The sequence below is a fragment of the Arachis hypogaea genome, chromosome 14 (genome assembly GCF_003086295.3).
Source record: "Arachis hypogaea cultivar Tifrunner chromosome 14, arahy.Tifrunner.gnm2.J5K5, whole genome shotgun sequence".
Classification (NCBI taxonomy): domain Eukaryota; kingdom Viridiplantae; phylum Streptophyta; class Magnoliopsida; order Fabales; family Fabaceae; genus Arachis; species Arachis hypogaea.
This window is the reverse complement of record NC_092049.1, coordinates 116,037,435-116,053,335: the sequence shown is the minus strand read 5'-3', so window position 1 is coordinate 116,053,335 and position 15,901 is coordinate 116,037,435. Positions and strand designations below refer to the sequence as shown.

The 15,901-nt window shown below is 33.6% G+C and overlaps 1 protein-coding gene and 2 long non-coding RNA genes across 4 annotated transcripts; all 3 read left to right on the top strand.

The window, feature by feature from the left end:
* The first annotated feature begins 1,362 nt into the window (after window positions 1–1,362).
* LOC112743775 (protein LURP-one-related 10-like) lies at window positions 1,363–15,672 on the top strand. 2 transcript variants are annotated; one of them, XM_072216109.1, is made up of 3 exons: window positions 1,363–1,799; window positions 2,423–2,611; window positions 15,497–15,672. In XM_072216109.1, the coding sequence occupies exons 1-3, from the start codon at window positions 1,413–1,415 to the stop codon at window positions 15,638–15,640; spliced, it is 720 nt and encodes a 239-aa protein (XP_072072210.1). In that variant the 5' UTR covers window positions 1,363–1,412; the 3' UTR covers window positions 15,641–15,672. The 2 variants fall into 2 exon arrangements, with proteins under 2 accessions (XP_072072210.1, XP_025648897.1); XM_025793112.2 differs by having other exon boundaries at window positions 15,381–15,672.
* Window positions 3,683–6,651, top strand: LOC112743777 (uncharacterized). Its single transcript, XR_003172371.3, has 4 exons — window positions 3,683–3,849; window positions 3,947–4,000; window positions 4,089–4,225; window positions 6,365–6,651. It is a non-coding gene; the product is annotated as an uncharacterized lncRNA (long non-coding RNA).
* On the top strand, window positions 10,866–13,834 carry LOC112743776 (uncharacterized). Its single transcript, XR_003172370.3, has 4 exons — window positions 10,866–11,032; window positions 11,130–11,183; window positions 11,272–11,408; window positions 13,548–13,834. It is a non-coding gene; the product is annotated as an uncharacterized lncRNA (long non-coding RNA).
* Window positions 15,673–15,901: the final 229 nt, after the last annotated feature.

The window sequence follows — 15,901 nt, the reverse complement described above, 5'->3', positions numbered from 1 at the left end:
GTGGGCTGATTCCTGGCCTTCTTAAAAGGTTTCGGTGGGTCGAGTCCAAATAACCGAATTTGAGGACTATTCCGGATCGTGAGATCCGTGGGCCGGATCCATAACAGTAATATACTTCAAATTAACATTGAAAGATAATTATATAAAAATTTAACTATCACCTGCATCAACAATTTAATATCATTTTTGGGATCAAAATATATAATAGCGTAATCTAATCAGCTACAATTTACATGTGTTAGCCTTCTAAAATAACATTGTAGCATCTTATAATAGTGTCATCTAATCACCTATTAATATATAATTAAAATGTATTTTGTAAATAAAAATCATACAATATATACATAAAAAATTAGTGATTCGACATATAAAATATATATTAAAATATATAAAATAATATATATAATTATAGATTTAGATTTTTATTTTATATTTTTTAATTTTTAATTATTATTATTATAAATTTAATTTTAATATATTATTAGTATAAAATAATTTTATATGTAACGTGACGTTAATAAAAATAATTATTTTTTATTTTAATTGAATAAATAATTATTTAAAAAAATATAATTATATAAAATATTTTACCCACATTAAAATTAAATTTATTATTATATTAAAAAGTTGTTTAGGAGAAAGTAACGGTGGATCGGTTTAAAACATTGTACGGTCCAATGTATCTGCCGCCAGTAATACAGAAGTCAGAAGATGTATAATATTACATTACTGATCATCTTCAATATAATTTCAATATTATTATCCTTAGCTTCTTACGCGCCAAGAAACTGCATCAAAGTTGACCAATTCGTTCAGACTCCAAAAAGGCAAAAACTATACATTAGTATATATGCTTGAAGTTTCATTCGTAAATTCATATCAAACTGTATATATATAGTTATGACTTAATACAATATTAAATTAACACCTTGAAATTAATTACGAAAACACAAACTTTTGAGTACTCAACGCACGTTAGCCCATTAATTTAATTTTTTATTTATTAAATATGTACCAAAATTAATGAATATAAAACTAATTAAAATTAAAAATATTGCGTACCCATTAATTAAAAAATCTTAAATTCAAAATTTAAAATTTATATATATAATAAAGACATTTAAAAAAAAAAGAATTTTTACATCAAATATTTTTATACTTTTATATTATATGTACGATAAGAATAATAATGTTAGAAAGTTAATTTTTTAACTTAATATTAACTAATTTTTAAAAAAATTATTATAAGTTTTAGATCATAAATTTTAATTATAAATTCAAATTATAAATTTAAAAAATAAAAATTTTAGCCAATATTGGCTAGATAAAAGTTAATTCTTATACTTTCCATGGTAGACATGGCTATTCTAATATAATTATAAAAAGCAAAGTAAAATTAGTCACGTCCTAAAATGAACATTATGGCATACATAACACCAACAGCACCACCGTTACCATTTGAGAGTGCCATAATCCACCCTCACATGATGCCATTAATAACCCCAACAACACCACCATCACCATTTCCGGCCGCCATAATCCACCCTCACATGATGCCATTCATAACCCCAACAACACCATCATCACCATTTCCGACCGCCATAATCCACCCTCAGTACTGTGCTCCATATCCAGTTGGCCTTGTACTCAAGAAAGAGAAGATTATTCTTCATAAGTATACGGTAACAGACATCAACGACAACGTTATTTTTACGGTTACTAGCCCTTTCCTCACTATGCACCAGCTTCGTTGTTTACGTGATGCTCATGGAAACACCATCCTCCATCTTCGCAAAGAGGTCATTAATTATGAAAAATATTAGATATTAATTATTTTTTAATATTTATTTTAGGTAATGCTAAAGGACTAATAAAATTTATTGAGTTTTGACGGTAGTTAATTAATAATATTTAAAATTATTGGCTAAAAATATATTATTGAACTAATAGACTAAAGGTATTGGAGTATTGGAGTATTGGATTACTGACCAAAAATGTGAGCTAATATAAAATAAAATTGCTTGTCCTTATAATTTTTTCATTATCTTATGAATTTGATTTTGTTGCGTGCAAAAATAATTTTACATATACATTTATTAGTTTTCTAGTATTTTCCAACTGCAAGAGTAGTATTATAAATTAAATTTCTATTATACAATAAAAAGAAAAATTATTTTTATAATTATTTTTTTTTTAACAAACTGTACTACAATTTGAAGTTGAATTCAAATGAAAAGAGTATCTATCGGTACTTTTGATTTAATCAATGGATGATATTTTTCTCAAGTTCATAATTTTTTTATAAATAATTTTAGTTAATTACGGAAATCCGAATCCTAATTAACCAGTCTTATAAAATTTACATCCAACATTGAAATTTAACTTGAAAGCGGCGCTATATTTAATTCGTTGTTATTAGCAGCTATTTAGAGATCAATGGAAAGCGTTTAGAGGCCAAAATATGGAACAATTGGAGTTCTTTACTCGGAATGTGGATGTGTTCTTGGCAAATAACATCACTGGAGTTTGTGACTTCAAGCTCGTTGAAGCAGGTTTCTTTGCACGAACTTGGGTTGTTAACATCGCTGAATCTGACATTGTTGTTGCCCAGGTTTATTTTCTTCTCGTTTTTCCAGTTTTTACTTTCATTATTTGGTGGTTAGAATCCTGTATTTCTCACTTGAATTTTTGAGTTTATGTTCGATTTTCATTTTTTTTAAAATTAACGGCTAGATATAAATAATTATTTATGACTTGTTACTTAAGAGTAATATATATGAGAGATCAGATGGTTATATACATAAAGTTAGGACTTATAGTTTTTTTAATTTTTTTTTAAAAAGAGTAAAATCTCAGTACAAACTCTGTATTTGATTTAATTTATCATCACAACGCTCTAAAAATAACTTGTAGCTTTATTATTAATTGCCTCTAATAAAAAACCAACAAAACTATTACTTTCCATAATTAGTCCGATCAATTACCGTAAAAACGATGTTTCATTACACATTCAAATATTTTTGTCAACTAAATTTAATTAAATTACACTAAATTCAACAAAAATTATTTATATAATATTGTACATAAATCATACACTTTTTCTTTGAGTTCTTTTTTCTTCTTCATTTCTTTCTCATTTTTCTTTTATTACTGCTGCTGTTACTGAACTTTTTTTATTTCTTTACCTCCTTTTTCACCTATTAGTTATTATTGCATTTTTTATTTCTTCTTTTATTTTTTTGTTTAATTTTTTTATTTTTATTCTTATTAAGATAGTAAAACAAATAGAATTAAAAGAAGATAAAATAAGAAGGAAAAAATGAAACAGAAAAAAAAGGTGATAATAGATAATAATGAAAAAGTAGAAAAAAATTTTGAATTGCGTAAAATTTATCAAAAAAATAACACTGAAATTTTTTAACTGTGATACAGAAAGTGTAAACCCCGCTAAAATCAGTATATAATTAGTCAATAAATCGAATTTTCAATAGGAAAATTAAATATGCAAAACTAATATCAAAATAGGATAGAGCTCGGCAAAACGAGAATTTTGATATCACTTTCGAAAAAATTTGGCCCAAAATTGAGCCAAATGGGCCGAGCCGGTTGAACCGGGCCCAAACCAGACCCGCGGGCCCAACCAGCCCAGTATATAAATGAGCTAAAGCTCATTTTCTGCCTTAGAACACAACAGAAGCAGCGTAAATGCATGGAGAAGAAGAGAATGAATTCCAAAACCTAGCTTGATCTTCTTTCTTTGATAACTTTTGATCCGGAGCTCCGATTGACGAGCCGTTTGCGGCCACGCGTCGGGCCCGTTGAGTTCTTCAATTCTATTCAAATAAAACAGTAAGTGAATCGCTTTTTCCTAGCTCCATTTCTGCTGGTATGAATTTCGGGTTTAAGGTTTGAGAAACTCAATTCCTTGATGATTTTCATGTTTTAGGGGTCCACTAGACTTGATTTCTTGTGGGTATTGCCCAAGGATCAGTGGGTAAAGGTAAGAGATCTTAAACCCTAATGAAATTTCTGAATTTAGGAATTTGGGTATTGAGTTGTTATGTTTGGATGTGTTAATTGTGGTTTAGGTAGTGTGTATGTGAATGTTGATGCTTGTTGGAGGCTTGTTGGTGATCAAGCTTGGTTTGGGGCTGTTTGATTGAGTTTGAGGGGCTGTAATTTTGAGTTGTGAGGCTGCCTTGGGTGAATTAAGTGATCGGCCAAGGTATGGTTTAAGTTTCGCACGTTTAATATTTACGGTGTTGTGAAAACTTAGGTTAGAGGAACCATAGAATAAGTTGGACTGTTTGTTGTATTTAATGATTAGCCTTGTAATGTTGTTAGAATAGATTTGTTAGTGAATTTATATATTAGAATTATGAGGTGTGAAAGTTATTAATGGTGTGCTCTTATATTTATTTTGATGGATTAGAATTGGTGTTTGTTAATAAGGATGTAGAGTTGTGTTGTGGTGGTATTGTATATGCTGTAACTAATTATGTAATGATCAGAATTGCATGAGACCAAGTTTGCGCTAAACTTGGGAATATAAGGAACTAAACTGAAAAATTTGGGACCTTTTTGTTAAATATACAATTTATGGCAAATTTTTAAAGTTAGGTTGTTAAATCTGTCCAGCAGCAGAAAAGATCAAACAGGGCAGCAACTTGTTTGTCTTGCTGCGACTTCTACGAGTTGAGTTTTGGAGCGAAACCAATTTTGTTATAAAATTTGATTAACTTGCTTTATTTCTCTAAAATTTCAGAATTTTAAGAGTTGAGGATTGGGAGCTGTGAATTTTTGAATATTGGTGGGCAAAACTGAAAAGAAACAGATTTCAGCAAGCTATGCATCAACTTCCAATGCTTGTAACTCTTAGAATTAAATAGAAATTGGATTGTAACCAAGACACACTTGTTTCTGGATGAGCTAGGGGTTCTCAAATCAAAATTTAGCTTAATTGGAGTTTTGTAATAAAAGTTATTCCAATTGAAAGGTACTAAGCTTGTTGGTTTTTAAAACAGATTTTGTCTCATTTTTACTTAACTTCCAGGTAATGTAACTTTTTCATTAAAACTGGTATTGACTCAGAACCAATTGAGAAAGAAACCTGGATGAGTAAAGTTTAACTAAATTAATTTTCAAAGTCATTGGATTTAACTTGGATTTTATATTGAATTTTGAATATCACATGCTGCTGCTGTTTTTCTGGTTTTATGCACTGCAGAGCAGTCACGGTTTTTCCTTTATTATTGAGGCTAGAAAAATCAGAAAATTATGATATTTAGTTTGTTAGAAAGCTTATTTCAATATGAACGCCTGGACATAAAGTTTGTGCAATTCTGAGTTCATTTTCTATATTAGAAACAGAAAAGAAAATAGAGTGTCGAGGATGTCTTAGTGATAGTCATGAGTTCGAGAAGTTAAAGTTCAATCCTCGTGTGATGTGATTGATTTAATGTTAGAGTTTGGTTGATTTTAAGAGTATTCGATATTAAGAAGGATGAGAAGAGTTTGATAAAAAGTTTGGTCAGGACCCGGAAAGGGTAATCAAGATGAATTATAAGGGAATGACGATGAAAAATGTGAAAGGGAGGTTGTTAATAAAAGGAGTTAATATGCCATGGCTTGATGAATGATTAAACAATGATTATGAATATGAAATGACTTATGAATAATGCTATCTGAGATACGAGTTCCCTGGGTAAGAAGCGTGGCTCGCCATCACGTGTTCCAGGTTGAATCTCGATACTCTGTTGACCCTACGTCGTAAGGGTGACCGGGCACGTATAAATTCCCGAGTATGGATAGCCCCCATTGAGTGATTTTATGAAATATGAATGTGAACTCTATGCATAGACTCTTGGGGATGCGCGACGGGGGACAGTCTAAGGTTTTCGGACTTGTCGGGTTGGCTGGATAACCGACAGATGGGCCCCATCAGCCATAGGACAGGCATGCATCATATGCATTTGTTTGTATTGATTGCTATGCATTTTTTGGGTATGCTTAATTGATATATATTACCCGCTATTTGTTATACTTGCTATTTGTACTATTTGATCATTACTTGTGCGTGAACTTGTTTGGTTGCTTGTTTCTGTTGCATTCTGAATGATGAAAGGATGGAGGAAACGGAGGAAATGGTTTGGTATTAGGTTAAGCTTGAACTTGAGTAAGTTAGGCAGATTTAGAATACCTACCCCTGTTTATGGCTTCTGTTTAGTACTTAAGTTGGATAATTGAATAACGGAGTTCTAGGATTGCCTATGGCATTCTCAAGACCGTATTTCTTATGCGCGTGGCACTTTTACCATGCTGAGAACCTCCGGTTCTCATTTCATATTGTATTGTTGTTTTTCAGATGCAGGTCGAGAGGCTCCTCGCTAGACGTCTGGATCTTGGGAAGCGAAGTAGTCCTTGGGTGTATTTTGGTTTTTTGGTTTATATATGTATATATTTGTTTAGCTTACTCTCCAAGTAACTTGTGTATGCTGCTCCTCTTAGAGGTTGAGGGAGAGATAGGAGTTTATTTTGGTATTTTGGTATATTTTTGGGGATACCTATGTATGTTCATATGTATATATATATATATATATCCTCTGGCCAGCCTTAGCTTCGCAGGCTAAGTCAGGGGCTAGTTATGCTGTTTCCTTGGCTTTCCTTTATTCTTTTGCTTAACTTTATCATGTTCCTATTAGGTTTCTTAGCACGCAAGTAATCCTTTCCTGAGCGTTGCGCTTTTTGTTTTGTGATTTTTGTTTTACCCATTTTTCAAGGCTCCTAGTTAAGTATCTTTTCTCTATTATTATATATATATTACTATTTTTAGAGGTCGTAATACCTTACTATCTCAGTCTTATGACTTAAGCATAAGATTAAGTATAGTAGGGTGTTACATTATGGTATCAGAGCAGTTCGTTCCTATAGAGCCTGAGGGACGGACTGATTATGCCTCTGGGCATACTCTAGGTGTCTATACATGCTATTTAGGGTATCTAACTGATATATGAGGCATGAATGTTCATGAGCATGCATTTGGGACTTTGAAATGCTAAACTAGAGATATTGAGACTGATCACCTTGATATCACTTGTTTGGTGTGAACAGGAACCAAATGGCATCTCGTGTGCGCAGTCATGAGCGTAATCGGGATCAAGGACGGAGAGCTAATGAGGTAACCATACCAATAGATAGTTTGACCGATATCGTGACCGCAATGACGAGTGTTGCTGCTGCCATTGGTACTGTTGCGGCCGCGACCATCCGAGTAATGGGTGGAATGGAACCACAAGCTGGAACTGGCAACAATGATGATAATGAATATGAAGGTGGACATAATGCTCCGAATACAGGGGTACCACTTAGTTATCTGGAGCAGGTTAATGTGGGTCAGAAAATGGGAGAAAGCTCAAGGAGGGCTGAGGTAGCAAGAAGTAATCACCGAGAACCCTTCACAAAGAAAAAGGGAAAGATTACACCGAGGAGCTAAACTTTCAAAAAGAATCGCTTTGTCGCTTCACATTCTCAGCACTGGAGCAATGACCGAAGGAACGATAACCGTTCGGATCCGAATGCTAAAGGGAAAACTAGTACTCAACTGAATGATTTAAGGTGCCCAAGGTGCAAGAAGTACCATCCAAACAGACCGTGCAGGGCCGGATTAGGCGTATGTTACAAGTACGAGAAGTCGGGGCATATAGCTCGAGACTGTCCACACAAGAAACGCCAGGATGCAATCGAATCCGATCTTCAGACCCGAGGTAATCATAAGCTAGCAGTTGAGTTTTTAACTACCTTGCGTATCATTAATATATGTATGATCTATTTGTGAAGCACGACAAGTTTTGATGATCGTGGAGTCCGAACCGATGGTTAGTCGAAGACTACTAGTTGTTAAGATAGAGCGATACTTAACTAACTTAGATGAGTGACTAGGTTCTTAAAGGATGAGAGTCAGAATGACGCAGTGGAATCAGGGTGGTTAGACTTTTGAAGGTTAAGGATTAAGTGACGTAGTGGAAGCAGGTTGGACCATATCTAAGGAATCAGGAGTGTTGAGGGTTATGCGGAGTTATTGTTTGAAATTTAGTGACGGTGAAACTTTGAGGAAGAGGAGTAGAGCGAACACAACCTTTAGATGTTAATTGTTCAGAGGTAAGTGGAGATGAAACCAAATCTCTATACGAGAGAGTTTCTAAGACAATTCTTGAAGGTGTGTCAAAACTTCCATTCCAGAGAGAAGCGAGTTTGCGATAGGCTTAGTACCGGAAATCGGATTAACTTCAATCGCACTACAAGTGAAGACATCATTATAACCGGTAGAATTTAGGATTGAGTAGAAGGGAGTACTAGAAGAGGGAATCACCTAACCAACTATTTCTTTGTGGGAAGCATCGGTTATGCTGGAGAAGAAGGAAGAGAACGGTAAGAAACCTTATGTAGAGAGAGTGTGCTAACGAACCTTCGCGACTCGATCTAATCCTTCTGTTGAAACCTACATTGACATTCGATCCGGAGCTCTTCCTAAATAGCTTGACTACCTTTCTAACTTTACTCCTTATGCACATGAATATTATTTCTTCCAGGATGAGTCTGAGCTTGTCTTGGTATAAGCGCATAATCCTTGAATCTTGTGTGCTCGCTATGACTAGAGTTGCCCCTATTCGCAAACCATGTTCTTCAGAATCAGCTGAGACTTCTTTGACTCTGTACGCTCTGTTCTTCCTACCAAAGGTCTCTAATTTGAACTCTTTTCTTGAGATGCACCTAGGTTCCTCTCCTTGTGTATTCCATCATTTCGGTATAATCCTGAACAACCGTGTACAAAATTTCCTTTTTGACTCATTACGAACACCGTTTGTATTGCTCATTCATTTTTCGAGCTTAATGTCCTTTTGAAAATCAACTCGAGCCTATATTAGTATCACGTATAAAATATAGTTGTGACTGTGGAGATGTTGATTCCTTAAGAGCATGACTTTTGGATATGGAAGATGAAGCAGGTAAGCGTGCACCGTCAAAAAGAGTTTTGGAGTTTTAAATTCTTGTCGACCACAAAGCCTATGATTAGTTTAATGCGCTAGAAATACACCGGTTACATAGATACCCGAATATGAAGAGAGCTTTCAAACTCCAAGAGAAGGATTAACCCCAAATCCAGTAATTAGAATACCCGAACTTATTTAACAACTCGGAATTAGTGCGATACATTACCAGAGGGGTTTAGGATACGTGTAAATACAACATCGTGAAGTGGTAACAGATGTCCTGAGTAAGAAATTTTTGGGGAAATGCTTGGATATAAATTTCGGAGAATGGAAGGCTAGATAAGTTGGAACTTTAAATTGGATATTAAGGGTATAGATAAAGGAGTCAAACTAAATCTATTGCGGTTTTAAAACATAGCAAAGACGAAATGCAGGAAGCGTGAGGGGACGATAAAGACCTACCGAGGATGTCGAAGTCTGGCAAACGAAAGAGAACTAAGAAAAGATTTATATGTTTAATGTCGAAATAGAGATTGTAAAGTCAAAGACTTAAGGAGTGCAATAACGGTGATAAGGGGCTACTAAGAGTACTGAAACCGGTTGAATCCAGAAGACACCAAGAGAGGGTTATGTGTTGAGGTCGGAAGTTGAAATAAGAAACTGTTGTTCGAAGCTTACAGGAGAAAATTTTTGAAGTTACCTTGAGATTTCTAAAACCTACCACGAATCAAAGAAGATATTTTGAGCAGACAAAAATGAAGAACGAGGTGGAAATCTATGTGATTACAAGTTTGACGTATGAGAAAGAAATGAAAGACCACCAGAAACTGTTCGAAATGCCACAACCGTCGAAGGTTCTACATTAAAGATAAAAGGGAATAGCCATTGATTTCATAATAGGTTACCGAAGACTAGAACAAAAGGTGATACTGTTAGGGAACTGTGGATCAAGCGACCAGGCCCGTTTTGCCCATCGGAGTAAACCACTTATTGGGGATATCAAAGAGACTATACATCAGGGAGAAGGTGAGACTTCACAGTATGCTAAACACCTTTGAATTAACCGAAAACTGGAATATCAAACGTCTTAGTTCCTGAATTTGACAGCCGAAACAACAGAGGAAGAGTTACGCAAATCTAAGTTAGAATTCTCACTATGAAAGCCGACAAAAGAGTTAGGTGGATCTAAGAAGAAGACTTCTCAAGTTGGAAGAAAGGGGATACCTATTTCTGAAGATCACTTCAATGAACTAGAATCGGATGATCAATCAAAAAAACTAAAAAGCTAAATCCCTTAGCAAAAGAACAATCCGTTCGAACCTGCGTGACGTGTTTCATGTATCGCAACTTCGTAAATACAAATTTGATCCTAGTCATGTCCTAAAGCCGGAATTAATTCAAGTGAGAGAAGATCTGACGTTTCCAATAACTCTCGTTAGAATTGATGATACCAGCATTAAGCGTTTACACGGGAAAGAGACTTTCTTAGCGAAAGTAGCTTGGTGTTGGGCTAGTATTGAAGAATATACCTAGGAGCTTGAGACAGAGATGCGGAAGGACTACCCACACCTCTATTCAGGTAACGCACTCTGAATTTTGAGGACAAAATTCCTAATAAGGTGGGTAGGATGTAAACCCCGCTAAAATCAGTATATAATTAGTCAATAAATCGAATTTTCAATAGGAAAATTAAATATGCAAAACTAATATCAAAATAGGATAGAGCTCGGCAAAACGAGAATTTTGATATCACTTTCGAAAAAATTTGGCCCAAAATTGAGCCAAATGGGCCGAGCCGGTTGAACCGGGCCCAAACCAGACCCGCGGGCCCAACCAGCCCAGTATATAAATGAGCTAAAGCTCATTTTCTGCCTTAGAACACAACAGAAGCAGCGTAAATGCATGGAGAAGAAGAGAATGAATTCCAAAACCTAGCTTGATCTTCTTTCTTTGATAACTTTTGATCCGGAGCTCCGATTGACGAGCCGTTTGCGGCCACGCGTCGGGCCCGTTGAGTTCTTCAATTCTATTCAAATAAAACAGTAAGTGAATCGCTTTTTCCTAGCTCCATTTCTGCTGGTATGAATTTCGGGTTTAAGGTTTGAGAAACTCAATTCCTTGATGATTTTCATGTTTTAGGGGTCCACTAGACTTGATTTCTTGTGGGTATTGCCCAAGGATCAGTGGGTAAAGGTAAGAGATCTTAAACCCTAATGAAATTTCTGAATTTAGGAATTTGGGTATTGAGTTGTTATGTTTGGATGTGTTAATTGTGGTTTAGGTAGTGTGTATGTGAATGTTGATGCTTGTTGGAGGCTTGTTGGTGATCAAGCTTGGTTTGGGGCTGTTTGATTGAGTTTGAGGGGCTGTAATTTTGAGTTGTGAGGCTGCCTTGGGTGAATTAAGTGATCGGCCAAGGTATGGTTTAAGTTTCGCACGTTTAATATTTACGGTGTTGTGAAAACTTAGGTTAGAGGAACCATAGAATAAGTTGGACTGTTTGTTGTATTTAATGATTAGCCTTGTAATGTTGTTAGAATAGATTTGTTAGTGAATTTATATATTAGAATTATGAGGTGTGAAAGTTATTAATGGTGTGCTCTTATATTTATTTTGATGGATTAGAATTGGTGTTTGTTAATAAGGATGTAGAGTTGTGTTGTGGTGGTATTGTATATGCTGTAACTAATTATGTAATGATCAGAATTGCATGAGACCAAGTTTGCGCTAAACTTGGGAATATAAGGAACTAAACTGAAAAATTTGGGACCTTTTTGTTAAATATACAATTTATGGCAAATTTTTAAAGTTAGGTTGTTAAATCTGTCCAGCAGCAGAAAAGATCAAACAGGGCAGCAACTTGTTTGTCTTGCTGCGACTTCTACGAGTTGAGTTTTGGAGCGAAACCAATTTTGTTATAAAATTTGATTAACTTGCTTTATTTCTCTAAAATTTCAGAATTTTAAGAGTTGAGGATTGGGAGCTGTGAATTTTTGAATATTGGTGGGCAAAACTGAAAAGAAACAGATTTCAGCAAGCTATGCATCAACTTCCAATGCTTGTAACTCTTAGAATTAAATAGAAATTGGATTGTAACCAAGACACACTTGTTTCTGGATGAGCTAGGGGTTCTCAAATCAAAATTTAGCTTAATTGGAGTTTTGTAATAAAAGTTATTCCAATTGAAAGGTACTAAGCTTGTTGGTTTTTAAAACAGATTTTGTCTCATTTTTACTTAACTTCCAGGTAATGTAACTTTTTCATTAAAACTGGTATTGACTCAGAACCAATTGAGAAAGAAACCTGGATGAGTAAAGTTTAACTAAATTAATTTTCAAAGTCATTGGATTTAACTTGGATTTTATATTGAATTTTGAATATCACATGCTGCTGCTGTTTTTCTGGTTTTATGCACTGCAGAGCAGTCACGGTTTTTCCTTTATTATTGAGGCTAGAAAAATCAGAAAATTATGATATTTAGTTTGTTAGAAAGCTTATTTCAATATGAACGCCTGGACATAAAGTTTGTGCAATTCTGAGTTCATTTTCTATATTAGAAACAGAAAAGAAAATAGAGTGTCGAGGATGTCTTAGTGATAGTCATGAGTTCGAGAAGTTAAAGTTCAATCCTCGTGTGATGTGATTGATTTAATGTTAGAGTTTGGTTGATTTTAAGAGTATTCGATATTAAGAAGGATGAGAAGAGTTTGATAAAAAGTTTGGTCAGGACCCGGAAAGGGTAATCAAGATGAATTATAAGGGAATGACGATGAAAAATGTGAAAGGGAGGTTGTTAATAAAAGGAGTTAATATGCCATGGCTTGATGAATGATTAAACAATGATTATGAATATGAAATGACTTATGAATAATGCTATCTGAGATACGAGTTCCCTGGGTAAGAAGCGTGGCTCGCCATCACGTGTTCCAGGTTGAATCTCGATACTCTGTTGACCCTACGTCGTAAGGGTGACCGGGCACGTATAAATTCCCGAGTATGGATAGCCCCCATTGAGTGATTTTATGAAATATGAATGTGAACTCTATGCATAGACTCTTGGGGATGCGCGACGGGGGACAGTCTAAGGTTTTCGGACTTGTCGGGTTGGCTGGATAACCGACAGATGGGCCCCATCAGCCATAGGACAGGCATGCATCATATGCATTTGTTTGTATTGATTGCTATGCATTTTTTGGGTATGCTTAATTGATATATATTACCCGCTATTTGTTATACTTGCTATTTGTACTATTTGATCATTACTTGTGCGTGAACTTGTTTGGTTGCTTGTTTCTGTTGCATTCTGAATGATGAAAGGATGGAGGAAACGGAGGAAATGGTTTGGTATTAGGTTAAGCTTGAACTTGAGTAAGTTAGGCAGATTTAGAATACCTACCCCTGTTTATGGCTTCTGTTTAGTACTTAAGTTGGATAATTGAATAACGGAGTTCTAGGATTGCCTATGGCATTCTCAAGACCGTATTTCTTATGCGCGTGGCACTTTTACCATGCTGAGAACCTCCGGTTCTCATTTCATATTGTATTGTTGTTTTTCAGATGCAGGTCGAGAGGCTCCTCGCTAGACGTCTGGATCTTGGGAAGCGAAGTAGTCCTTGGGTGTATTTTGGTTTTTTGGTTTATATATGTATATATTTGTTTAGCTTACTCTCCAAGTAACTTGTGTATGCTGCTCCTCTTAGAGGTTGAGGGAGAGATAGGAGTTTATTTTGGTATTTTGGTATATTTTTGGGGATACCTATGTATGTTCATATGTATATATATATATATATATCCTCTGGCCAGCCTTAGCTTCGCAGGCTAAGTCAGGGGCTAGTTATGCTGTTTCCTTGGCTTTCCTTTATTCTTTTGCTTAACTTTATCATGTTCCTATTAGGTTTCTTAGCACGCAAGTAATCCTTTCCTGAGCGTTGCGCTTTTTGTTTTGTGATTTTTGTTTTACCCATTTTTCAAGGCTCCTAGTTAAGTATCTTTTCTCTATTATTATATATATATTACTATTTTTAGAGGTCGTAATACCTTACTATCTCAGTCTTATGACTTAAGCATAAGATTAAGTATAGTAGGGTGTTACAGAAAGTTTCTTAATTTTGATATTGAAATTTTTTAATCGTGACAAAGATTTTTGTCAACAGAGTGAAACAAAAAGAATTATGAGAATGTAAAAGAAGATGAAAAAGTTTTTAATGATGCAGAATTTATTAGAAATAATACCAAAGAAGAAGAAGAAGGAGAATTTTAAATTATGTAAAATTTATTAGAAAAATAGTACCGAAATTTTTTAACCATGACACGTAAAAAATTTCTTAATTTTGACACTGAATTTCTTAGCTGTGACAGAAAAATTTTTAACCAATTTTTTTAATTGTTGAATAAATTAAATGATATTAAATTCATATATAAGAGGTCTAGTCATTTTTGTGTTATTTGTAATAAATTGATATATTTTTTTATTTCAAAATGTATTGTATTTTGTTGGTTGAGAAAGTTAAAGTTTTGGATTTGTGATTCTTTAAAAGATTTGTGTCTTTTATAAAAAAAATTTGTATCGTTTTTAATAGATTTTTTGTGTCATTAACCAAAAATTCTTATGTCATTTTGTTATCATTAAATTAATTATCTGATATTAAACTAGAAGAAGAAGAAGATGATGACGGTAATGATAGTGATGATAACGATAATGAAGGAAGAGGAAAAAAAAATAAATAAATAAGAGAAAGAGGAGAAGAAGGAGATAACGGAGAGATGATAATAAAGATGAAGAAAAAATAGAAGAAAAAAAACAAAAATGAGAGAACAAAAATGTAAAAATCAATACCATATAAATTCGATTCGGTTGAAATTGGTTAAAAAAATTCAGCTTAGTTTTCTAGCATTCAGCTTAGTTTTCTAGCATTTTTGCCATAAAAAATAGTGAAAATTTCATTAATCATGGTAATTTAAACTGAAAGATTTTTATATTGTACGGTAGGTGTTATTTTTTTTCTAATGAAAACACTGTTAACAACTCAAATAACCAGTTACATACAAGTAACTATATGAAAAATTGCGTATTTTTCTACAAGAAATATATAGCTAGAATATAATACCGATATAAATTTATCTAAACAACTTTTTTTAGTCATATGTTATTTTCTTTTATATTTAAAGAAAAAATTGATCCTGGTGGGAGAGTAGAGAAGGAAATTAAAGAGTATATCAAAACCTATTCTAATCTAAAATAGTTAAAATTTCAGATTCCAATCTCATGAACTAAACCAAAAGTGTAGCATTATTATTTGTCAAAATTAAAGGTCGTGTTAGATGTGCTTATTATAATATTATTGTAGATATAAACGCAAAGTTATGATGATATAATTGCTATGATTGTAGATAAAGCACAAGTTGGGTAGATTTTTTACAAGAGAAAAGTTCATAGTTACAATATGTCCAAACATTGATTACGCGTTCATAATGGCTCTAACTGTGACATTTGATGACTACATTAGGAGGAAGAAGGGGAGGAGGAGAAGGAGAAGAACATAAGAAGAATTTCACAACGGAAAAAAATAGTTAAGCTTTATGCATGGAACATTAGGATCATATACCTGTTATATATGATTTTAGTTATATATACTATTCTCTGGTTTTAAGTTAGATGTAATAAAATGAAAATATTTGTTAACCTTGTTATAGATAGATAGATAGGATGTTTTAAGTTTGATGCATTTTTAATCAATATTTAAGCTTTAATAAGTTTTGATAAAAATTGAACTTGACTTTGGAGTAATTTACTATCACTATTTTAAACAGTGGTTTAAAGTGTTTGATAAAAAAAAATGATAATTATGACTACAAATTCTAATCTTAAATGATTGTGATTATAGAATTTTAATGCTAATTATTACACGACA